The following is a 26,188-nucleotide window of genomic DNA, read 5'->3' on the forward strand; positions in this document are numbered from 1 at the left end:
GACTATACCCAGTGCTTGTATAAATAAATAAATAAATCTTTAAAAATAAAATAAACTTAAAAAAAAAGTGCCTCGGGGAAGTGGCTCTGAGCCAGTGCCATTTATCAGACTTCAGAAAACAACCTGGCTCCTTCCCTCTCCCACACACAGTACCAGCCCCTCCACTCCCTCATTGTTACCCTCTGAGTTGAAAGCCATCCTTTTAACAGTTTATGCCCTAAAATGGTGGAATCTTAGGGGACCCCGCTCTCCTCACAGGCTCTTGTTTGATTCACCTTGGGGTAAGATGAAAAGAATCCGCTGTCACGACACATTCTACCGGTGCTTGGGATGTGTGAATAAGCCACACTGAAGCCACTGCAGTGAGTGCTCAAGGTCACGGGCATCACTTAATCAGCCGGCTCTGTTTGCTCTTTATCTTCAATGCCATACTTGGGATAGGGAGGAAAAACTGCTCTCTCCAACTTCTGAGAACCACTTGGCCTGAGGCTACATCAGGAGACCAGATTAGAAAGCCTTTCAAAGGCCTGGAGGAGGGCCCTGAGTTAATAATGCAACAGCCAGGAGTGCTCAGTGGCATGAAATAGAAATGCATCTATTCATCAATCTTATCTTCTCTCTAATGGAACCACAGAAGGATTTCTTTTGGCTGGGGGTAAGGGAAGCAGACCCCAGGGACAGCCAAACACGAGACAGAGCACCAGGCCCTGCCAATGAATTATGCACTCAGTTGCCAAAGACGCCAGGACTTCCAGAACTTCCGTCACGTTTACAAAACACGTTTTCTCCTGGGCTGGTTTTGCTCTGCCTGGTACGGCTGGGTTCTTGTTCCTTAAACTCAGGTTCACACTCTTTCTTGAGGCTGCCAGGAAATAATTCACTAATGCCCCTGAGCCCCCAGACATTCGACTGTTATTGACAGAATCTGGTTCTCCATGTGCAGAGGGCTGTGTCCACAGTTTCGTACAGATGTTTCCACGGGAGCCATCTGTGTGTGCCGTCTGGTCATGTAACAGGAGTCTGCGCTTTTGATAAAACACACAGTGATGGTGGCAACGCTCGTGTGCTTAATCCCCTAACAAAAGTCTTTATACTGTTACTTTCAAAAACTGGACCTTCCTCATGCTACCAGGATAGCCAGGAAAGATCAAAGACTTGCTTGCAAAGAGCAGAAAGAGTAGAGGTGTTGGGGGGAAAGGATGTCTGGAACAAACTCCAGACAGGTTTGATGGACCCCACCCCCACCCCAGACCAAACCGGTCCAAGACACCAAGGACTACAAACCCATAATATCATCACCAAAGGGAGGATGCTGGGAACTGAGGGTGAGTTAAACAGCCAGGCTTGGTATATAACCAGACATGTGGGTCTTGGGGTGCTTGGATTTTCACCAGCTTTCCACACGCTATTGGGGTCCCAGCTCAGCAGAACTGGTAGGACGCACTCACCAATTCATCTCTCTTTTTCCCTGAGTTACTCCTTTCTTCATTTTCCCCCTTTTGTAAATAAGCCCTTTATTAACCTTTTTGTGGTGCCTGCAGCTGAGTCTCATCAAAAGCCCCTATTGGGCATGCGGGTGAGGACCCAGTCAGGCCACCCATTTCACACTGGGGTTGCCCTATAAGAGAGGGAGTGGTGAGGAGCCTGGGGAGAGAACAGAGAGGCTCTGAGAACTGGCAGCCCTGGACACCCTGCTGCTCCCGGGAGACTCCCCAGCACTTCCTTCCCCCACTCAAGGTTTACACTCATCCAGGTCTCTCCAGAACTTTCCTTACTCTCTCGCCTCTCTGACCACAGCTTTCCCACCTACTCCCTGGAGCCCTGGGCAGCAGAGCGGTGGGGCTAGCCCACTGTTTTGTGCAGGGAAAGGAGGTTGGGTGGGCGGCTCTTGGGCATCTCGAGACTTCTCACCCCAGAGGGGCAGGAACATTGCCTCTTGGCCCAAAGTAAGGACCAGCCAGAACCAATCAGGAGCAACGGTGGCTAAGTGGGTTTCCCTCAGAAAGGACCTTGAACAGCCAGGCATGTGACTGACATCTCTGGATGAAGAGACACCGGGGGTTCTGGTTAATAAGGCATTGCAGTGTGTGACCTGGTAGCAAAAATCAGATAGTCCCCGTCCCTCAGGCCACGTGCTCTTCCATATGCCCCCCTCTGCCTGAGTGGCGTTCATTCTCGGTCTAGATATAGCTCATCATCGCCATGTCAGAGGAAAATCCCACTCCACAAGAAACTGCCAGGCACGCCGGGTAGGCCCTCCCCTATGCTTTTTTTGGATGAACTGAGTGCTTTATGGCATCCTATTTTCTTATCTTTGAAGGTCATGTTGCGGTTGAACATTTCTATGCTCTGTGTCCTCAATGATTGTATGAGCTCTTTCTCTACCTTGTGACTCTTGTTTCCCAAAGCATCTTATCAGTGACTTGCCCGGGGCTGGCCCTCAATTGCTATTTGTTGGCTCAGTATGTTAGGTCTTCAAGCCTTGCAGCACACCACAGTGCTTCATCAGAGCTATTACAAAGGTTCACTTAACATATGCTTTGACCTGCACATTGAAGAAAGACTGGAAAAGAACAATAACGACAGCTACTGTTACTATTACTACTGCTGTCATTATTAATGTCCCTTTACGGGACCTCTCCTGTCCAGCAGGTTCTCTGCCAACTGCTTTGTCCCACCTTATTTAATGTTCAAAATAATTCTAACAAAGAACATGTGGCTATTGCGTTTTCCAGAAGAAACTGAAATGTGAGTTCATATATAATTTCTATCAATTCATGAAATTAGTGGTGGAATCAGGTTTTAAAACTCAGGTCGCTCTGACTTGAAAACAGCTGCCCAAACCGTGAAACCACGAGCCTTCATATTTTTTGTACTTGGTAATGGTTTTGATTTATCCAGCCCTCCTAAATGCAGAGACCTAGGTTGACACGCAATAAAAACCCAAAATTAACATCCTGGGATGACTTCCTAGCTGGGGAAGGAAGGGAGGCGGTGTCTGGCAGCGCCTGGATTCTGGTCCCAGCTGCCCCACCAAAGTGAACAGCCTTGAACAACTTGCCTAGACTGACTGAGTGTCCCAGTTCTTTGCAAACAGCACAGCACGTTATTTACTCCAGATAAAGTTGAGTATTTTTAGCCCTGGAGGCAGAAGACAGTAAACACAATTGATTGATTATTATCTCACACACATGTTCAAGGCCCCTTCCTAGGGAAACGCATGAGAAACATTACTGGGGTTACACACTGTAAGGGCAGGACTGGATACAGTGCAGGTTTTCTGATCCCATGCAGATCGGGTAAAGGAGGAGTCAGAGTCCTCAGTAGTTTTGCAGGTTTTTTATTTGGGGTTCACCAGGCATATGGCAGGCAGGGGTGCTGGCTGGGGGGCTGGGAGGCTGGCAGGCCTCCCAGCCCCCAGCAAGTCTTCACTCTATCTGGGCTCTCTGGCGTTCTCTGCTTCTGCTTCGGCTTCTCCTTCAGGTTCTGCTGCTGCTGGCTGGGGCTGCTGGCGTCCCCCCCCGTGACGCTGCCCTTAAAAGCACAGTCTTAGCTCAGCTGAATCCCATCTACCTATGCCCACACCCTACTCCAGGTGCCCGCCATCAGGCATGCATTCAGGACAAGGATCCATCATCTATCCTGATGGCGGAAGGGCAGAAAAGCCTGATATTTTCTTTACCCTACAGTCCACCCCCTCAGGGTTTTCTGCCATACAGTCTATACATATATACACAATTTTCTAAGCAAACAAACAATGCAGCCATGGCCCACAAAAGCAAATACATCAAATAACAAAATACAACATAACAAAATACAACAGAACACAAATAAGTCCAGGCAGGGCACCAACCAAGTGCAAAAGACAATTATTGGTACCAGCAGATGAGCCACCAAATCTGCTGCCGAAGGCACTGCTCATACGAGGGAGGGGAAATCACACACGGCATCTACTATAACACACCAGGAGCCGTCAGGCTTCCTGGCCTTCTCTGGCTGTAGTCTCGGCTACAAGGCACACACAGCATCCACCCCCAGGATGCACTAGCTCTGGGATTGGCAATTTTATTCTGTTGGGGGTAATCGCCAACCCTCAGGGTTTCTGTCTGCAGTCGCTCCAACACTCGGCCTTCATGGCCACCCATGCGACTCACAGACCCCTGCTCTCAAGCCAACCCACTGCACAAGCACATGGGTTGGGGATCCAAACTTTGCATTTGGCTTGGGCTCCACCCCAAGCCACATTCCCCACCCGTCCCCCAAGGACGGGCTCCTCAGCTCCTCACCCTCACTCAAGAATGAGCAGGGCATCACCCATAGGTGATTTTACGAGACTCACAGGGCTTCAGCATACCCAGGCTGCTTAACAGCCGCTTTAGGGCTTCTCAACTTAGCATCAGTACCAGCTTTTGCCACCTTAGTTGGCTTTTCTCCTCCACCTGGCCACTGGGCATACACAGGCTGCTTTTGGCCATCTAGGCCCACTGGCCACCCCCAGATTCTCAAAAAATAAACATAACCTGCTAAGGTCCTCCGCCTTCTGGCGGGATTGTCAGTCCAAAATCATCAGTTCATCAGTCTATCAGTCCATTGGCCTCTCCCTGCTTCAGCAATGGCCTGCTGCCTCAGGGGTCATTGGCTGGTCCTTTCCGGTGTCGTTGGCTGGTCCTATCCGGTGTCGTTGGCTGGTCCTATCCGGTGTCGTTGGCTGGTCCTTTCGGGCGTCTCCTTCACGCCAGGTCTCATCCTGTAGCTCGTGGACGTATCCATCTTCTATACCGCCATGGTGCCTCCAGCGTCGTCACAGGCAAAGTCTGTTCTCCTTAGTCCCTCCAGGTCTTCGGAGGGCTCCAATACCCGTCTGCATGGATCTTGCCGACATACGCCAATTGTAAGGGCAGGACTGGATACAGTGCAGGTTTTCTGATCCCATGCAGATCGGGTAAAGGAGGAGTCAGAGTCCTCAGTAGTTTTGCAGGTTTTTTATTTGGGGTTCACCAGGCATATGGCAGGCAGGGGTGCTGGCTGGGGGGCTGGGAGGCTGGCAGGCCTCCCAGCCCCCAGCAAGTCTTCACTCTATCTGGGCTCTCTGGCGTTCTCTGCTTCTGCTTCGGCTTCTCCTTCAGGTTCTGCTGCTGCTGGCTGGGGCTGCTGGCGTCCCCCCCGTGACGCTGCCCTTAAAAGCACAGTCTTAGCTCAGCTGAATCCCATCTACCTATGCCCACACCCTACTCCAGGTGCCCGCCATCAGGCATGCATTCAGGACAAGGATCCATCATCTATCCTGATGGCGGAAGGGCAGAAAAGCCTGATATTTTCTTTACCCTACACACACACCTACTTGCTGTCCCTGACTCCCACCCATCCTTACTTGCTTCTGCACCTTGGAATATAGAAAAGGAGAGAGAAAGGAAGAATGAGTCCCCAGACCAGAAAAGAGAAAGACAAGATAAAGCCATATGCTTTATTCTTGTAAACGGCATTTGATGAGCTTCTTCCCAAGGGAGGGTTTATTGCCAAGCTCAGCACAGCCAAAATATGTTGAGCATCTGTGATCTTTCAGACACTGGACTAGACGCTGGGGACCACTAAGGCCTGCTCCCTGCCCTGGAGGAGTTCATGCTCATTATCACAGACAGACTGGCACATGGGATGGCTGAGACTTGCATGTGCTTCCATCACCCGTAACTGTTCTCTGTGGAGCCCAGAGGTGTGCACTGCCATCAGGGAGCAGACTTAATACTCGAAGGCGTGCTCTCTCTCTCTCTGGTTTTCGCTCTCAATCTCTCAAAATTTGCAAAAAGGAAAAAAAATCATGCAAAATGACAAAAACCCCATAAAAGACTCAATGTAGAGGTGTGGATGGCCTCTCCCTCCTAATTAAATGATGCTTCAGATTCCAGGGAGCTTACAGTGTTTTAAAAGTGGGTATACCTTGCACCAGGAATATCCTCTCTTGCACCTTTGAAATCCGTATTCATTTTAGGCATCTACTGACCTGTAGCCCCCAGTTGAGGGAGGAGGTGGCCCCTGAAGGCCTGCTGCCTGGACTCATGTCATGGTTGGGCCCTCATCTGAACAAGCTACCGAAGTGCCCTCTGCTTCACTTTTCCCATCTGTGAAAACGGTAGTCATGAGGCTCAAAACGTCTCCAGACGGCTTGGCATATAGTATGTTCTCAATTAAGTGCTGATTGAGTTAAGTGAAACTTAATGCTTCCAGTTCTTAACTAAGCTAGATTGAAATTTTCAGTGCAGTATTGATCACTAGTTGTACCATTTGGTGTCTAAATCAAACGGACGATTCCTGCTGCCTTGTGTAAATGGAGGTGGAAATCCCACTTTCAATGACTTAAACCTGAAGTATGGTCATTTATATTTCATTCTTTAAGGGTTTGGCACATGTATGGCAATGGGCTGTATCATGTCATAATTGTGCTTGACTAACCTAAGGAAGGTCTCAGAGAGGGACCCCTCCACCTTTCAAAATCATTACTAGGGAAACGCTCTAAGACGTCCTCATTTAATTCCTAAGTGACTGACCCACGGCCAAAATTTCGAATCAGCACATTGTATTTACGTGTCCTGGGGCTGATATCTCTGGTCATGTCTCCCTCACTTGGCACAGTGCCGGGCCACGGGCAGCAGCCAGCGGGAGGAAGGACAGTAGCCCTGTGAAAGCAGAGCCCTCCAGCTCTGGGTAATTTATAAGCCTCCAGCACTGAGTTTCAAGCGCCAGCAGTTCATAGGGCTCAAGGGCTCCATGCACAGTTATTACTGGAGGAAAAGCAAAGGCCGCTTCTTCGCCAGGCCCCTGCTGCTCCCTACCAGCTCTGCCTTTCAGTAGCCTTTCTTTCAAGGATTTGCTTCCTTCAGTGATCTGGTTTGGGTGTGTGCTGGCCTCTAATGGGCCTCCAACTGAAAGCAAATGTACTAGCTTAACCAAGAGGGAAGTTTGTGGCTCTTACACAAAACCGTCCGGTGACCTTGGGTCACTCAGATGGTGGCAGGACAGCGTCCTGACCCTGCTCCTTGGGTGTTGGTATTGACCTCCTTGCTGAAGATGGCTCCCCAACACCTCATTCCCATCCTTCCCACTGGAAGGGAAGGTAAAGGGGGGCCACAGAGAAAGTCATACCTGTCACAGACACCCACCTCTGTTGGCCAGGCCTGCTCACAAGGCCATACCTGGTGGCACAAATGTGTCCCTTTATTCTGGGTGGTCATTACCCAGCTAGAATGGGAGTTTTTGTTATTTATTGAAAAGAGAGAGGGAGACCAGCCACAGAAATTACCTTCTGAAAATGCAGCCATCTGCACCTTCTACTAGGAAAAAAAGATCTAGAAGGCAGTATTTGGAAACAGGCTAGTGAATTGTTTGCCTTAGGACTCTGGAATTTTTTCTGTGAGTGTTAAAGTGTGACCTTTTCTCCTTACAAATGTAAGAGCTGAAAATTACGGGAAATGTAGAAAATTCAGGGAAACCAAATGAAGATAATGAAGATGCCCAGAGTTTGCAGTCGGGAGCAGTCAGGTGAGAGTTGAACGCCCGAGGCCGGACCCAGCCTTTGAAGGAGAGCGAGGAAAGGTGACAGAAATGCAGAGAAAGCAGGCAGTGTGAGGAGAGAAGACAGAGGAACCGTCGGGATACTTCTGGAACAACCTGGTATCCACCGTGATGACTTGCTCTACTGCCCAGTGTGCCACCAGCCATTCAGTGTTTGAAGACAGGGCTTTCTTGAGCACCGCCAGTGTAGACCTTAATACTGCTCAGTGACTGAGCTTTCACTGAATGAACCCTCAGGTGTTCCCAGCATGCGTAGGGAGTGCAAGATGGCACAGTAACTGAACCTCCGGGCCTTCGGATCCCAGCCTGGCACTCCCTACATGACCCACACTTCTGCAGGGAATAGCCTCTCTCTCCATGCCATGCCCCAGACAGTGACCCCAGGCAAGACACGCTTCACAGCTGACAGGCATCCAAAGTTAGCAACTGGGGGGAAATGGGAAAATTGTGCTATTAAAATGCTCTCCAAGGCAACTCTGTAAAGCCAGTTATTTGAGGTTAAAAGGGGGGGGGGCGGAGAACAAATATTATACTACATTATAATAAATGATTCAACAAATTCCTAAAGCAATTTCTTAATAAATACCATACATTGGTCCTAGGTGACTTGGTCACAAGCAGTGTAGTTAAAACCTAGGCGATTAAGTTTATTCAAAGCGTAAATCCTTCGTTTATACATTAGTTACGTAAATCCCGATGGGGGTTTGTAGGCAGTAATGCTCAAATTGGGGCCCATGAATTTTACTCCTTAACCAACTTTCCAAACCAGAAGTGTCAGAAACTCTTGCCAAGCTTGGCATTAGAAATATACCAAACACCCTGAAAATCTCTAAACACCCCACATTTTATTCCCTTATTTTCTATTATTAAAATCAGCACCTGCTCTACATAAAATTGGAAAACACACACACACACACACACAATAAGAGGAGCATCTTTTATCTCAGCCACATGAATACCTAATCTGGTCTTTACTTTTTAAATGTCTGCCTCTGCATGTGGAAATATATATACAGAGATGAGATTTTTTGTTTTAGGCATAATCAGCTTCTCGTCTGCATTAGGGAAAAGCTGCCAGCAAGCACGATGAGGGCTGATGAGGTAGAAAAGAGAGGTGGGGAAGGAGGGGAAACTGAGGCTTGGGCAGCATTGGCATGGTTACGAAGGGGTGTCATTAGTCCCAGGTCCTCATCTGCAGGACTCTTCAGGGCTCCCCCGCCCTCTGCGGAGAACCCTGGGGAACTGATAAGCCCGGGAGAGAGGGAACTGCAGGCAGAAACCCTGCCCATGACCCTGTGTTCTCACCCTCGCCCGGGCTGCCGCTGGCACTGCCCCTGTGCACGCTGCCAGCGTTGAGCTGTTGGAGAGTGAATCACGTGCCTTTCACTGTTGAGCTGAATACTGTACCGAGCAAAGGGGGTGGAAGGTTTTCAGGTTACACTTCTCCTGCTATCTGGGCGTCATCTCGGAGCAGGGGTGAACATGGAAACAAACGTGGCCAAGATTCTGGCCCTGGAGCTGCTGTCAGCCAGCTCTGGCCGCAGCTCACTGGAAGCCAAGCCACAGGGGCAGCAGCACTCCAGGGCCTGTGAAGGTGGGTACTAGGGAAGCGGGGGTTCCATCCAATCTTCTCCTCTTGTGTGTCCCCTTTATTTCACATGCAGAGCAGTTCACTTCTGCCACTTCTGGTCACCAAGGGTATGAGGATCCCCCTCCCCGCCCCCAGCAATTCTGCAGCGCCAGCTGGGGGCCCTACAGTTAACTCCATTCTGACACCATCTGCCTGGAAATAGCATCAGCTCCACAGTTTAGGGCCAGTCCCGCGAGGCTGCTCACCCACTACAGACGCCAGATGCTACTAGTAGGTCCCAGGTGGCCCACACTTTCTGTCTGACTTGGCTACACATCTGGAGCTCCCAGGTTCAGTGAAAGTACCAGAGTGGCTCCCAGAACTTTCACTAGTTCATTACAGGACACAGATGAACAGCCAGATGAAGAGCTGCGTGAGGCAGACTCTCGGGGGGAACTTCTGTTGGGTGCAGGAACTTCTGTCTCAGTGGAATTTGGGGTGCATCATGTTCCCAGCATGTGACTGTTCACCAACCTGTAGGCCCTCCAGCCTCACACTGTTGGGGTTTGTAAAGAAATGTTATCACAGAGTGTGGTCACGCACTCACTCCATTTTTAGTCCTTCTCCTTTCTCAGGACAATGGGGGAGGGGTGGTCTGGAGGGCTGGAAATTCCAAATCTCTTGTTCTTTCCGGTGACCAGTCCTCATCCAGGAGCCCAACCTGAGCCTCCTCAGTAGAACCAAAGATACCCCTATCACCCAGAGAATCACCCAGCAGTCAGGGACTGAGATGATCTAGATTTTCTATCACCTTATGTTGGGGATCAGATGGGGACACAGCAGGAAAAGCAGCAAATGTCATTTACACCTTAAGCTGGACGCTGTGCTGAGTATGCTCTGTGTATTTTAACTCATGGGGCCCTCTGTCTCAGGCCGTGAGCGGGATCCACTGCTGCCCCCCACCCCCAGACACGAGGAAACTGGGACAAGTCACTTGGCTAAGGCGCTGCAGCTGGAAAACAGAAGGATTCAGATGTCATCCTTAAGTCCCCAAGCATGACCCCAGCCTCTGCCCTTCACATGAGCCCGGGGTGAATGTTTGTGGGCTGAACAAATTAGCACATGCAGCTTGATGGGGATGCACGCCATCTGCTGGGTCACCTCGCCCTACCCAAGAATAACCCTCCCACACACTCAGCAACATTTTTTTTCTGGAATCTGCACAGCTGAAACCCAGAGGATGCTGGGGTGAGCGAGTTTGTGGTTAGATGAATGACTTCCACAGTGTGGCTGCCTCACTTAATCTGTGTGTGTGTGTGTGTGTGTGTGTAAAATAAGCATAAAACTTACCATGTTCACCATATTTATGTATAAAGTTCATGGGTGTTAAGAGCACCCACGTTGGGTTTGGTGCTAATCCCCATCACGCATCCCTGGCAACTTCTTTTCTCACTCCCCTTCTCGTTTCTTTTTCTCTGAACTGGGTGCTTGTAGGTGCCTCATGCAGCTGGATTCATACGATCGTCCTCTCTTATTCCACTTACCCTAGTATTTTAAGGTTCATCATAGCCTGTCGCAGAATTCCCTTTCTTTTTACGTTGTTCACACCACGTTTTGTTCAGCCATTCACCTGTCAATGTGTTTCCACCTTTTGGAGTCATGAAGGATGCTGCTGCGGATATCTATTTTGCAGCCATCGCAGGCCAGGTAAGTTCATGGTTGATTCGGGCAAATAGAAAAAGAATCTTGGAGCCTTAGGTTTATACCTGATGCTGAAGCAGGGGATGAATACACAGGCAGACTGGCAGGCAGGGAGGCAGGCAGCAACCGAGCCGCCTGGCCCCCACCAGGTCTGGCTTCTCTGCCCAGGTGTCTGAATTCATAGGTGTGTGTGCCCCTGAGCTTGGAGTCCTCGGCACTGTTTGCAATAACACAGTATCACATGTGGGTAATGAAACCTGGAAGGAAAACAAAGCCGCAGGTGGCTGCCCCGGAGCCTGGTGGCAGGAGGTAAAAAAGAGCCCTAGTTACCCCCTGTTCCTTACAAAATGCGTCTGTTCTTTTGGTCACGGCCTCAGAAGAGGATTTGCTGGATCCCATGACCTGTTAATGTTTTCAACCATGCTTGTCTTCCCTCATGTGATCCTGCCCCTCAGGAAGCGCATGAAAGGGCAGGTTCTACCTGATAAACGCAATCTCAGTATCGTCACTGAGATTGGGCACTAACAGGCTTCTACATAGATGCACAAATAAGTAGGTTTGCTTTTTCTTTCCTTGTGTTTACCTTTCCTGATGGCTGTGGTAAATGCGATATTATTCCATTTGCCTGGAAGGAACATTCTTTCTGGTTAAAAGACGGGAACCACGCATGCCTAGGTGGTAGGGAGATCTTTCTGTTGGGTTCTGTTCTCAGGGCATCTGGTGTAAAAGGAATTCTAGTAGCTCACGCGAAGTCATGCAAAGCAGAGTGAGAGGAGGGAGGAAACATTCTTTTTTGCAGGAGCTTTACAGAGAAATTCAGAACCACTTTTAGGTCCTCAGCCCTTTAATAGAAACCCTGAGGGCTTCCTCTTCTGCGATCCTCCTGGTAAAAGCTTCTTAACATTATGGACTCCCTTCTCAAACAAATGATGATGCAGATCAGGCCTAAAGTCTGGGCCTCATTTGTCTGCCTTTAGGACTGATGCGGGGAAGCCATTGCCAGTGGTGCTTCATGGTCTCGGCCTGTGGGTGACCGTGAAGGCTTTCTCTAAAAACATTTGGCAATTGCATTTGCCTGGGCAGGGTTACCTGCTGCTGGGGAGGTGCCATCAGTTCTCTCTCTGGGTGCCCCAATCTTGAACTTTCTTGGGTGCAGTTTCCGAAATGAACACAACTTCTGCAGGAGGAGGGCATGAGGCTCACTGCCGACGGTGGATAGGAGTGTGGAAGTCCACTTCTCCCCAGACTTTCAGGCCATCTTGCTGTCTTCTCACTTTGGGGTCTCCAGTTTCTCAGCCCAGCTGGAGTTGTACAGGTGGCCTGGCCGGCTTCTCCATGACAGCCTCCTCTGGAGACTTTTTTTTTTAATATTTTATAGGATTCTTACATCATTTTTTGTTTTTGCACAATGTATGCATTTTCATTTTGGTTATATTCCCCATACAATTGCACCCCCCTTCTTTTGGCCCTAATCCTACCTCTCCCCGCTCCCCCCCTTCCCGTAGGAAACAACCCAAATGCCCCAAAATAGATGACTGGACCAAGAAGATGCGGTACATATACACAATGGAATATTACTCAGCGATCAAAAAAGATAAACTCATGCAATTTGCAGCAACATGGATGGAGCTGGAAGGGATCATGCTCAGCGAAATAAGCCAGAAAGAAAAAGAAAAATACTGGATGGTCTCACTCATAGCAGGAATTTAGAAAACCTAAATAAAGGATCAGGAAAAGATGAATACAAAGTAAAAATCAAAATCAACAAGCAGCTATAATCCCCTGGAGACTCTTAGCTTGGAAACTTTCCCCTCTGTAAAATCACTCCCCTGCCCTCCATGTTCTGATCATGTTCAGAGCTTGTGGTTTAGGGGAGAGAAGTCTCCTTCATCCATGGGATGTGAGCTCGGCGTTTTAGTTCTTGTTCTCATTATTTGGTTCACTTATGAAGGAAGAGGACAAAAATATTACTTTGAAATCAAGGCTTTCTCTGCCTCCCCTGTTTTCTTACCCTCCCTTTCATTTTTGTTCTGGAAGCAGAGGTATCAACAATCTAAGAAGCAGAACTTTACATTGTAGAAAGAATGCATCTGCGAGAGGAGCTTTTACTATGTCCCCAACGCTGTAGCTAGAATCCTCTTCTGATCCCAAACCCTACCCCATGCTAAGCACCCTTGTTAACTGTAATCCTCAGAGTGGTCCTATAAAAACATTAGTGTTCTTGTTTTATCCATGAGGAATCTGAAGCTCAGCGAGTTTAAGAAATGAGCCCAAGGTCATATCCGGAGCGCTTGCAGTGACAGAGCCAGCATTGTAAGCACATTTGCTTGACCCCCAAAGCCATGACTCCAGCCACATAATTTGGCACCGTCAACTCTGAAATACTCTTAAATATGCCGTTCTTTCTCAACTTGCAAAAAAAAAAAAAAAAAAAAAATCTGATCTATCTGGTGCATTTCTAGGCAGCTGTGCAAAGGAAACCCCAAGTAAATTTTTGGACAATTTACTGCTGCATCGGAGCAAGTGTGGAAATATTTCTTGCCTAACTCACTTGACCTTCCAAGGTCCTTCAATCCCGTAATTCTGTAGACAGGTTGTTTTTTTATTAATTTTCTAGAATCTGATAACAAACAGCCAGCAGTCTGTCAGATCATGGTGTCACTGTTATCTTCGTTTTCCTGATTGTTTTCCCTTCCAAAAGCTCTCATGTACACTTGGCTGGCAGGATAAATTCCTGGCTGCACAATTTTTACTTATGATTTTTCGTGTGTGTGTTAATACTCAGGGCACCCAGAGGAAACCTCCACAGACTTTCCTGATTATCACATGTCCCCTTTTCTGTGTAACAACCACCTAATCACCACTTTCCCTTGCCAAGAAATAAAGATTGTTTGCATTTGGAAAACACAGCTAAGACACATGAAGTGTATTAAGAAGGACCGCTTCCCCAGAATCCGCCTAAGCTTTCCCATCGCAGTTTGTTTTCCTTGAAGATAAAAACCACAGAGCCACACTTGTAGTGGGGCTCAGGGTGCTGAGCTTGGTAACCAGGAGGTCCTCTTAGCCTGGCTCAACTTTTCAATATAGTCAATTTCATGTTGGAAGTCATTTCTGAAACAGTATAACATGTGCAGCCAGTGTTTGTTGTTTTTATACTTTGGAATATTTCATTGTTTATTTAAAATGATAATGTATGATTGATGGGTGTTTAACATGCAAAACCATGCAGTGTTCCCGGGAACTCTGGGGAAGCAGTAGGGTTACAGCGGAGTCTCGGGTCTCCTGCCCTCCAGCAGAAAGCTGGCGTTCGTTATGCAATTAAAAAAAAAGAAAGAAAAGAAAAGCCCACGGGAAGGTAATTCTTAACTGTACAGGTATTTAAATGAAGCATGCCCATCCCGGTACTCAGGTCTCCTGACGGCTCTGCAGCCTTTCGAAAGCATGTCCAATGACTTCCTTATCGTTGAATTTCATAAAAAGACAAATAAAGGCTACTTTTGACTAGGATGTGTGGACAATCTCGGGCCCTCGAAATGCTCAAAAGGTGAGAATGCCCTTCGACCCTCTCTCTCGGACGGAGAGAGAGAAGTTACAAGGATTGCAGTTGTTTGCATGAACTTCAAAATGCCATCGGACACCTCGCAGGCACCGTACACCTTAGATGTGCCTTTTAAATAGAAAACGACAAACAGAACCAGATGTTTAAATGTGGTGTTACGCTTGAGACTCAAGTATCAAAAACACATGGTTTCCCTCCATCCAGCTTCTTAATGAATCACTCGAGCTTCAAATCATCTAGTGCACAGCTCTTCCTCTTATAGTTTTCTGTAGGACAGCCTCCAGTAATTCAGTAAGTAATGACCGTAAAATTTTAATGAATACTCTAGTAAGCCAGTTCTTTATGGACGTTAGGAACTTGGACATTCTTAAGCCATGAGCAACTAGACAGGGTTTGAGTTTCTCGGAATGTGAAGGTAGGTCTTCTACCTCTACGAGAAATAATCATCATCCTACAGTGATATGATGTAGGATTTCTCTTGTCATGTAAAATTATTTGGTTGGAGATTATTTCGTTGGGAAATCGTGTCTTATGAGATAACTATGGACATTGTCACGTGTCGTTCATATCAGTGAATTGTGTATATGTGTGTGTATACACTGATGTGTGTGTGTGTATATATATATGTAGATGTGTATGTGCAAAATAATCTGTATTGTGAACAAGAACAGACAAATGGGTCTTTTGCAGGGGGGCCTTTAGCGGTTTCACTGAATTCTGTCTCAGAAGCACCCCATATACCGGGCCTCCCCAGTGGCGCAGCGGTTGAGCATTGTGTTGCAAAGCTGCCCGCAGCCTCTGCAGCACCGGTTCGATCCCTGGCTGCCAGCAAAGGTTGCACATGGTGCGCAGACCTCCCCTGCTGCCTGCTGCTCCCCTCAGCAGTGTATTTCATCAGTCTGCCTGTTCTGTTCCCCGCTCTGGCTCTGGTGGATTCTCTCACCCTCCCATGCTTCTGACTGTGCCCAGTGCCTGTATAAATAAATAAAATAAATAAATCTTAAAAAAAAAACACCCCATATACCACTTTTTTTCCTTTTTTATTACGTATGTATTACATCATTCTTCATATTTGTACAACGCATGATTTCCCCGTGAAATTCCCACCACCATTTCATCCGGGCACCATCACCATAGTCCCTTGGGCTCTTCCCACCCCATGCGGATCCCTCTCCCTCCTCCTACCCTACAGAATGTCTCTCATCTATAGTTGCCGTTGATTTTGATGTTTACTTTATTATAGTTCCTTTTTTTTTCCTGATCCCTTATTTGGTTCCTCTGCATTAATGAAGCCCACTGGTGAAGCTTTTGAAGTAGGATATCTACCGCAGCTGGGCTGCATGTGGGACAGGCCGGGAAGGAGGAGGCAGTGTCCTCCACTGGTCCGCAGGGTGTTCTCTTGCCAGATGTGATACTTAACCAGTGTGGACCGTTCTCCTGTCTCCGAGTTGAGCGCATCAGCTGCCCTTTCTCCTGTGCCCTCTGCAGGAGGAATTAATTTGCACAGCACATCCCAGCCCCTCCTCGAGGGATGATTTTCTCTCATATAGCACCTGGAGTCCACCTCACCAGACCTCCCCTGCAGTCTGTGTCCAGAGCCACTACACCAGGAGAAAGCTTAGACGACCTGTAGTTTCTCTTCTGCGACCTCCTTTTATCCCACCTCACCCCCTCTCAATTTTACAGGCTTATCACAATTTCTGTGTGCTCAGCTGCTGATAGAAAACCTGGAAGGAATTTCAGCCCACTGAGTGGCGTGTGGGTGATGCTCCTGTGACTGACTAGAGCTTTGGGATTGGGTGGGGGCTAACTACTATTTTTAGCCCATGATCTCTCTTACAAAAGTTGGGGTACAGGCCAGAGGTGCGGGAGGTGAGAGGATTCACCAGAGACAGGGTGGGGAGCAGAACAGGCAGATGGACTGAAATACACTGCTGAGGGGAGCAGTGGGTGAATCAGCAGTCTGCTGCACCATGTGGGTATCTCCCTGGCCGGCCGGGGATCAAACTCATGCTGCAGAGGCTGTGGACAGCTTCACAGTGCTGTACTTAACCCCTTGCACTATCAGGGAGGCCCTGTCCTGTTTGTTCAGGTGAAAAAACACTGCAATATTTCCGTGTTTAGCTCCCCACTCCACAGTGCAACAAAGAAGTGCACTAAAGAGCAGGAAACTTTGCCTCCATCTGTCTCTTGCCCCAACTTCACTTCCCCCCCCCCACCCCGAATCACCTGCTTTCATTTACCCTCTAGTCTAAATGGCTGTTTGCTTCTGTTTGGTCCAGAGTTTATAGTTGTCTGCACAGGGTTTGCGCTGTTAGGAACTCACAACTCCTCACCAGAGGCATAATCTCTCCAGTGGGATTTGCATTTTCAACAGATAGCACCATTTCTCTGCCTCCGGCTGAGATATGAGTCTTGATTATTTGTCGGCAATTGCCTGCTTGCTGTTTGTCAAATTCAGGTAATTTCAGTAACTTTCAATCCTTGATGTTATACAGCTGCAAAATAAAACCACTCAAATGAAGTCAGCATGCTTAGGATCTAGTCCCAGCTTGATAATAATCAGCTACCAAAGTATTATTATATTAGCATCAGTATGTAATAATTATCCAAGTATTATCATTAGCCAGTTGTTGTTATAATTAACGAGTCGTGTCAATATTTAGCCTGTAGGATATGAGGGGCCTGGCCAGCCCCAAAGGTCCTTATATACTTATATCCTATAAGCTTCTAATCACCTAATACAAGTATCTTGAAATCTCAGTTCATTAATTCACTTCAAAGGATTCAAAGGATTAATGTCTTATATTTTGTGGGGAGAGGGTCTCCTACTACTGTGGTGTTAATAGTTCTACCCTTGTATATCTCAGCCGACCTTAAAATACCCCACCTCCACTTTCCTTCATGCCTCTGTTTTTCCTGCTCACAACTTATTTCATACAAAACCAATAACTGAAAACTGTATTTTAATACAACATCACATTTAAAATGCATTTTTGTTTGTCTCCTAGGAAAAAGTGCTGCAAAGGATATAAATTTGTTCTTGGACAATGCATCCCAGAAGGTAGGTAATATAAAAGATTATGTCTTCTCACTTTATTCATAACTAAACACTAGAAGTCTATAAAGTTCAGATGTGTTTGGAATGCATGTGAGTTATCTGTGTTTGATTATCTGTGTGTGTGTATATTATTTCTTTTTTTTTTTGGTGTTAAATTCATCTAATGCTTATTTGGTTACATGCCATATGCTCTAAATCATTACTCAGCTATACACATACATTGAGTGATTCATATACTACACATTTTATGCAAAATACGCTGTGGTTTCCTATTCGTTTAGCACATAGTTAGAACAACGACTTTCTTCCCCAACCTCTCTACCTCCTTTATGAGCTAACCTTGGAAACTTGCCCCGTGATCTTCAGCCAACACTGTGTTCAGGCCAGCACTGAAGAGACAGAGGGATATAAGACATGGACCCAGCCCCCAAGGACCATCCCCTCAAGTTGGGGACACACGATCCAGATAGGTGGAATCAGAGAGCTGCATTTTTTAAAAGATTTATTTATTTATGCATACAAGAGATGGGGTGTAGGCCAGAGGTGCGGGGGGTGAGAGGATTCACCAGAAACAGAGCAGGGAACAGAACAGGCAGACTGACCAAAATACACTGCTGAGGGGAGCAGCGGGTGAGACAGGAGAGGTCTGCCTCGCCATGTGGGTTTCTCCCTGGCTGGCGGGGATTGAACTCATGCTGCAGAAGCTGTGGATTGCTTCACAGTGTGGTGCTTAACCCCTTGTGCCACCAGGAAGGCCCAGAGTGCTGCATTTTAATAAAATTTCTGCAGTGTAGTAGTCTGTTCAGGTTGCTATCATGAAAAGACCGTAGGATGGGTGACAACATTTATTTCTCATGATTTTGAAGACTGGGAGTTTCAAAACCAAGGACCCAGACGACTCAATGTCTGGTGAGAGCTTCCTGGGTCATAGAGGGCTGTCTTGTGCAACTTCACGTGGTGGAGAGTTCCCTTTATAAGGACGCTAATCCCAGTTACGAGGGCTCCAACCTCATGACCTAATCACCTCCCAAAGGCTCCACCTTTCACATCATCACCTTGGGGGTTAGCCTTTCTGCATATGAATTTGAGGAGGACACAAAAGTGGTCTCCAGAAGGGGAGACTTCAGTTAGGTGACCAAGGAGGGCTACCAAGGACTTAGACAGGTAGGAGGCATGAGCTACAATGGATTCCAGGCTGAGCACTGACAGAGTAAACACTAAGAGCTGTTTGAAAAGCAAGAGACTAGTTTGCCCACGGCTGGGCTGTGAGAGGTGGTGAGTAATGTGCAGCCCAAGCAGCTAGGTCCCGCCAAGACCTGTAGCAGTAGAGAACAATTTTTTTTGTCAGTTGAAAATAAATAAATTCCTCCTCTTTATTGCTCTCTGATGGAAGGACAGAAAATTTCATTAAACCACAGCTGTGACCTTTGAGAACTGCTTTAGAAAAGTTGACCAGGAAATGGCTTTACATATGATGGTTTACGTGGCCTTGGGTCTCTCCAAGACTGAGTTTCTCACTGCAGGCCAATTCTGCTGGTTAAAGTATGGTGGAAAAAGCAAAAAAAGGTCAAAATAATTGTATTCCTTTATAAGCCAGCCTTCTCTGTCAATAGCTGTGTCCTTTATATTTCAGTTTGGCAGATACAGAAAGAAAAGTAAGTTTAGGCCCATCAACTTAAGATTCCAGCTAACAGCCTTGCCCAATCTAATTAAAAACATATTACATGGGATACCACATACTTAGAATGTCTTTAAATGTCAATGTTACGGTTTCCAATATCTAGGCCTAAAATTCACCCTAAAAGGACACTGGAGCACCTATTAGTAATATAACCTGGAACGGAGTGTTTCCAGAAAAGTGCTCTCAAGTGCTGACTCTTGCTTTGCCATAATGGACTCTGCTCATTGCTTTGCATTAGGATACTTGTTTTTTTTTTTAATATATATATATTTTTTTATAGAGGCATGTTTATTTCTTTCTTTGTTTTGTTTGTTTGTTCTGTTTACACATGCACTGGGTACAGTCAGAAGCGCGGGAGGGTGAGAGAATTCACCAGAGCCAGAGCGGGGAGCAGAGCAGGCAGAAGGACCGAAGTACACTGCTGAGGGGAGCAGCGGGCGGCAGGAGAGGTCTGCGCGCCATGTGAGACCCTCCTCAGGTGGCCGGGGAGCAGCCGGGGATCGAACCGGCGCCGCAGAGGCCGCGGGCAGCTTCGTAACCCAGCGCTCAACCGCTGCGCCACCGGGGAGGCCCATCATTAGGATACTTTTTAAAGTTTATTGTTTTAAAATGGGGATGAGGCGAAGTTTGTTTATTACAGAGATGTTACCAATCATAAATGTTTTTATTACTGAAGAATGCTAAGTATAAATGTAGGATTACAGAAAAGAGAGTGTACTAATCAGGGTTATCGGAGCTACATGGGGTAAAAAAGGGAAGGGGGAAGGAGAGGTTGATTGACTGATTTTAAGGATTTGTCCTATGAGTTTATAGAGGCAGACAAGTCTAAAATCTGCAGGGTGAGTCAGCAGGCTGGAGACCAGCAGTTTGAGTGCAAAAACAGGCTGCTGGCAAAACTCCCTCTTCCTCGATGGAGGTTAGTCTTTTTTTCTGTTAAGTCTTTCTCTGATTAGACGAGGCCCACCACCATTATGGAGGGAAGTCTGCTTTATGCAGTGTCTACAGGTTTAAATGCTAATATCATCTACAGACTACCTCCACAGAAACATCTGGAAGAATATTTGGCCAAATATCTGGGTTATGTGGCCTAGCCAAATTGGCACATAAAATTAACCATCACAGGGCCTCCCCGGTGGCACAGCGGTTGAGCATTGGGTTGCGAAGCTGCCCGCGGCCTCTGCAGCGCCGGTTCAATCCCCGGCAGCTCCCCTGCCACCGAAGGAGGGTCCCACATGGCGCACAGACCTCTCCTGCCGCCCGCTGCTCCCCTCAGCAGTGTATTTCGTCAGTCTGCCTGCTCTGTTCCCTGCTCTGGCTCTGGTGAATTCGCTCACCCTCCCGCGCTTCTGACTGTACCCAGTGCATGTATAAACAAAACAAACAAACAAATAAATAAAAAAAAAAATTAACCATCACAACTAGTAAAAAGAAACTAGAATTTCTAAACAAATATGCCAACTAATGAGTGGAAGCTGCCATTTAAGAGTGTTGTCTCAAAATTGTTGTTCTAGGTTGAGGGTTAGCAACCTAGGATTCTTTCAGAATCCTGCCTAGAGCAGGCCAGAGAACTTGGAGCAACTCCTCAGGATTAAATTGATAGAATGAGTGATGTGTCCAGGCATTTCAAGAGGACATTTAAAGGACACACAGAGCCCCTGAGGATGACTTGGATTGGGTTTGTAGGAAATGGAATAAGTAGGTCGGAATTAAGTTCAGAAATAGACCCCTCACCGTTTGCTGAATAGAATGTAATATGAAGAATTGCTAGCTGAAACTCAGGACTGACAAGGCTACAGGGAAGCAGCAAGTATCACAGAAGTAAGAACTGCAGCAAGTAGCCACCACCTTTAGGCCAAGAGAACTAAGAGAAGATGCAGAAAAAATGCAAACAGAAGCAGGCAGGAGGTACCATCAGGTGGGGACCCAGACCTATTAGGGGCTCTGCCAGCCGATGCTGTTTTGAAGAACTCCGAGGGAGTGACCCCCAGGCAGGGACCCCGACATTTAGAGTGGGAGCAACACACGCTGATGCTGGCCTCTCTGAAATGGAATGTAATGAGCCTGAATCGGCAAGTGTTGGGAAATGCAAACTGCATTTTGCTGCTGCTCTTGGAACAAACTACTGCTGACGGGATGAAGAAAGGGGTTGAGATGAGGCTTCGCAGAAGAGGCGCCTTCTTCCTCTTAGAGCCTCCTAGGGTGTATCTGTGCTTGCGTGTGTCTCTGTGTATGTGTCTTCCTGTCATGTCCCTTCTTTCTCACTAGATACCCTTAGTTGCACCTAGTAGGCCAGCAGCTGACAAAGTAGACATGTACTCTGGAGTTCCAGCCATAAAGTAGCCATACACTGAAGGAGGAATTGGAACAAAGAAAAAAAAATAACTGACACCCCAAAAAATACAAGATCATCATTTTAATTCCAGGGGAAACAGTGTCGTCAGGAAAGGCCAAGTGATTTGAGTCTGTGCCCAAGGTCAGCAAAGAATAGTGTTTATATTATAGTACAAACAGTCGAGATTTACTGCAGGAAACGTCTTTTATTTTTATAAATAAACCCAGATTAAGTGAAGGTACCACAGATTCCAGGTGGTGTGGTGCTGCCAGAATGAGCATGAGCTCGACTCACATAAACACGCGTGCATAACTTCATGCAAACACACAAAGTGAGATCCGCTCACAGACACAGACAGCAGGCGCCTAATACCAGCCCCTCCTTGGCTGGAGTCGTGGAGGATGTCCAGTCCGGCCAGGCTCTGGGAACAGGTAAGGAAAGGTGGTGACATGTGAAAACCAGCTCGGCAGACTGCATGGGGGTCTGGCCGGAGTTTCAGCATCACCGCATCAGCAACGTGGAGGGAACAGACATGGGGTTAAAAGCTGAATGCTTCTCATTCGTGGCTGGAAATCAGCAGGGAGGGCTGAGAATGAAAGAAGCAATGCAAATTGGCCGTTCAGAGGCACAGAGGTAGGTATGAAGAGGAGGTGCCTCCAGGGGCAGGCCTGGTAGAGTTGATGAGGGGAATTTTTTCAAATAAGCCATGCTGGGCACCACACCAGCATGAGAATTTGTGAGACCTCTCTGCCCTTTTTCCACTCTCTGGCAGCCGTGAGGGACGGTGGTCCTGGCCCAGCAGGGCAGTCTACTGCCTTCCGCAGCGAAAGCACACAGGGCCTTGATCCCTGGAGGTGAGGCTTCATCACCATGGGGCAGGGACGCTCACAGGGGACAGGCCTGGGGCTGTGCTGTGGGAGGAGCGTCCAGCCCCACAAGGACAGCACGGTCCTGCTCAAGGCTGCTGGGGCTGACAGCCCGCCTCTCCCTCCCGCCTTTGCGGCAGAGCTGAGCCAGCCTTGCTCCGGGTCCAGGGATCGTTTATCTGTCAGCACCTGCAGAAGATAGCACGGTGATTAATGAGATGCTGGATCTAGTCTGGAAGACTGTTCAGCCTGAGCTCCTCACTCAGAGCCAAATCTCTTCAGAGAGGGGCGGAGATGCCCTAATTCTTTATGAGTAACAGAGTAATCACCCCAATTTGCACAGGCTTAGGGCTAGAAGGAGGTCTCCAGCCATTCACCCTCACCCAGGCCCTTCTCGGATGCAACAGCACCCCTTCAGTACACAGGTACAGCACATGATCACACAGACGTCAGCTCTCTGATAACTCAATCCCATCTCCCGTCCAAGCCTCCCTCCCACTCCCCCAGGCCAGCCTCACTCCCAGCCCCCATGATCACGTTTTGACCCCTCACAAGGGCTGACGGTTCTTTAGTGCTCAGCTGGAAGCAGCCCCCCATCTCTGCAGTAATTGGGGGACCAGACAAAGCAGGCCTCCAGGTAATGCCCCAGAGCCCGGCCCCCTGAGGCCATCTTGCTCTCTGGATGAGTGGCAAAGACCAAGGCGGGTGGGGGTGACCCAGCAGACTCACAAGCGGTCTCTGCTTCTGACTGCAGTGGTGCCCATCGGTTCCCACTGTGGACCGCGGTCGTGCTGTACAGGCGTCTGTTCCAAGCCCAGCGGGCAACCCACCTCTGCCCTGGGAGTGGCTGTGGTTGATGGCGCTCCGCTGTGTTTTTCAGATTACGACGTGTGCGCCGAGGCCCCCTGCGAGCAGCAGTGCACGGATAACTTCGGCCGCGTGCTGTGCACCTGCTACCCCGGATACCGCTATGACCGGGAGAGGCACCGGAGGCGGGAGAAGCCCTACTGCCTGGGTGAGTTCCTGGCTCCACCGGAGGATGGGCCCCACACAGATAACTTGTCCTTTGCGGAACTTTCTTCAGCAGCTCTTTGGGTCTGCCTCCATCTGGGCCCCTCCCCCTACATCCTGATACCTGTCAGGGGAGTTGGGGTTGGTATGAGCCTTGGGCGGGACGAGGCAGGGCCTTCACCAGGATCATGAAAATTAGGGCCAAGGAATGATTCTTCCAGGACTTGGTGCTGGTCAGATCCGAGCTGGTGTGAGATGGGGAGCAGGGAAGGGTGGCAGGGACATGACCAAATGTAACCAGAACGGAGTCAAACAAAATATGCGTCAGCAGAGAAGTGGAGATGCAGAAAGGAACAAGGATATGTGCTGGGGAGGGACTAGGAAGAGGCAGTAGTGGTGTGGGAGGTGAGTCTGAGCTGCTGAGCCCCCGCCCCCAGCCCCGCCTGGGCCACAGCTGAGCACTGGCCTCTCTGCTTTGCCAGGCAGATGGATTCCCACCTCTGACCTACCGTCCCTGCGCTCCTTGAGTTTCTGAGGTAGGTGGTGGTCATTGACCACTGGAGCTGTGTGTCTTAAAGCGCGCTCAGCTCACGACTAACCTGCCTTACAAAGCTCTGGGGTTTTTTTTTAAAGGCCTCCTGGCCTCCCCTTCAGACTCTCAGACACATGCACAGTGAGGCTGGGAGTCAGCCGGAGGAGCCTGGCCGCCGGCCCACACGGACTGTAAGTGAGCCCAGCTGAGCAGCCCCAACTCGGCCTCCAGATCTCATAGTTAAAAGCTCTAGATACAGGCAGACCTTGGGGGCTGGACAGCTGGGTTTCTGGTTACTGCAAAAATGTATTGCCATAAAGGGAGTCACAGGACGTTTTGGGCTTCCCAGGGCATGTGGGAGCTCAGCATGCGCTCCACTGTAGTTGCTGGAGCAACCACTCATGTCTGTCTGAGAATGATGTGCACACCTGATTCCACGCTGAGCTCCTGCTGCTGGGAACATGGCACCAGTAGACTCCCCGAGGTCGGGTGGCCTCCAACCTGCAACTTGTAGGAACTGGCAGTAGCCGCAAAGCTCGACAAAACAAGGTCTGCCCGTGTTAGGTGCTGGCTTCTCCCCTGGGTGCCTGGGATCACAGGCCACAATGACCAAGAGTGGGACTGAGACCACTGAGCGCTCTGTAGGCACCCAGGGCTCCAGTGGAGAGCTTGGTAGCCACGGCATGCCGGGAGGCTGGGCCCTCATCCGGCGGGCGATAGCTCCTTGCTGCTCTCACCTGGAGATCAGGAAAACCAGCCTCTGCTAGAGCAGACTCTCTCCACTCCTCTCACAGGAGAGGCAGCTTCACCCTTTGGCTTAGGGCAGGGCCACAGGAGCAAGGTAATAGCCTGAGGGGTTGCAGAGGACCCTCCCCCCCCCCCCCATGACTTCTGGTCTGTAAGTGACATTGATCCCTGCAGCCCCTGGGCATGCTGAGGCCTGCAGGGTTGGTCCTGGGCAGCTTGTCCTAGCAGTGGCTGGGACACTGTAGCCAAAATGCAGAGCCGGGCCCTCTGCCCACCACATGTGCACGGTCTGGGCGGATTCCCAGCTCCAGCCCGCGGCCCTGGATGTCTCCTGGATGGGGGTCTCCTGTCTTCCCTGGTGGGGAACAGTTTTGTTTCCACCCCATTCATTCGCAAGTAAGCCTCCCCAGTTGCTTGTTTGATGGTATCACGAGTCATTTCCACTGCTCCTGAGGGGTCTGTTTGGGTCACCAATGAGGCAGAAACTTCCTGGGGAAAACTCTCCCCATTAGACCCAGTGTAACTGTTTTCTTTCATCAGAAGCAGCTTTTCCCAGGTACCCAGGAAGGAGCCATTCCCAGGTGACCTGGGGTCACATCATGCTCTTGGGAACCTGCAGCCATAAAGGGGAACGACCAAACCCTGGGCATGCCAGGGCCCTGGCAGGATGCCCCCTCTCTGATGCTTGCCTTCAGAGCGTGTTGACATTGGTTATTTCATCTCTCTTCCGAGGAGCCCTGTGAGGGCACAGGCTGGGTAGCAGGGCTCATAGGTGAGAGCTCCGACGACTAGCAGTGCCAACCCTGAGCCATGTGACGTGGTGACAGCAGAGCCCTAGCCCCTGATCGGGTGGTAACCATGGCAACCTGGATGGCCCATGCGCCCAGCTTCCTGCTGTATTCCAGGCTCCCCCCTGAGGTCTGGCAAAGTGTCCTCTATGGAGAGGACAGAAAGGCAGGCATGATGATGCCTGTTGGGTTGGAAGTGGCTTCCCTGAAACATTCTCTGCATTTGGTTGGCACCCAGATATTGACGAGTGCGCCACCAGCAATGAGACCTTGTGTGCACACATCTGCATCAACACCGTGGGCAGCTACCGCTGTGAGTGCCGGGAAGGCTACATCCAGGAGGACGACGGAAAGACATGCACCCGGGGAGACAAATACCCCAACGACACCGGTGAGCCCGGCAAGTCAAAACGTCCTCTAATTAGAAAGGTGCCTGCATGTGTGCACACATGTGCGCACACATGTACACACACATGCATGCACTCATGAGTTGGGGAGCCCACCAGGGCTCCTCAGGCAGCAGTGGGCAGGAAGGGGCACTTGTGTGAACGGCTGGTGAGATCTGTGTGAGAGAGAGGAGGCGCACACGGCCCAGCCCCTTCCCGGAGAGCCATGCCGTGAGCAGCCAGGGCGGCGAGCTGGCGCATGGAGGGGAACCTCGCTGGTGCAAGGCGGTGTGCTCCCGGTCACATCTGCAGAGCTGATGTCACATCTGCGGTCACATCTGCAGAGCTGTTTCATGCTTAGACCAAAGCAGGTTGAGCAGCGTGAGAC

The 26,188-nt window shown here is 49.1% G+C and overlaps 1 protein-coding gene across 2 annotated transcripts in view; it reads left to right on the forward strand.

Moving 5' to 3' along the window:
• The window catches only part of CCBE1 (collagen and calcium binding EGF domains 1), a 184,878-nt gene that overhangs the window by 136,000 nt on the left and 22,690 nt on the right, over nucleotides 1-26,188 (forward strand). The window contains exons 3-5 of one of the 2 annotated variants that reach the window (XM_054694005.1): nucleotides 17,408-17,460; nucleotides 23,217-23,351; nucleotides 25,653-25,805. In XM_054694005.1, coding sequence (XP_054549980.1) covers nucleotides 17,408-17,460; nucleotides 23,217-23,351; nucleotides 25,653-25,805 — 341 coding nt within the window. Of the gene's footprint in view, nucleotides 1-17,407; nucleotides 17,461-20,551; nucleotides 21,902-23,216; nucleotides 23,352-25,652; nucleotides 25,806-26,188 lie in introns of those variants that run through there. The other variant, XM_037508454.2, reaches the window with a different exon arrangement.

Source organism: Talpa occidentalis, unplaced genomic scaffold, assembly GCF_014898055.3.
Source record: "Talpa occidentalis isolate TD23 unplaced genomic scaffold, MPIMG_talOcc4v2.1 talOcc4.13, whole genome shotgun sequence".
In the NCBI taxonomy this organism is placed as follows: domain Eukaryota; kingdom Metazoa; phylum Chordata; class Mammalia; order Eulipotyphla; family Talpidae; genus Talpa; species Talpa occidentalis.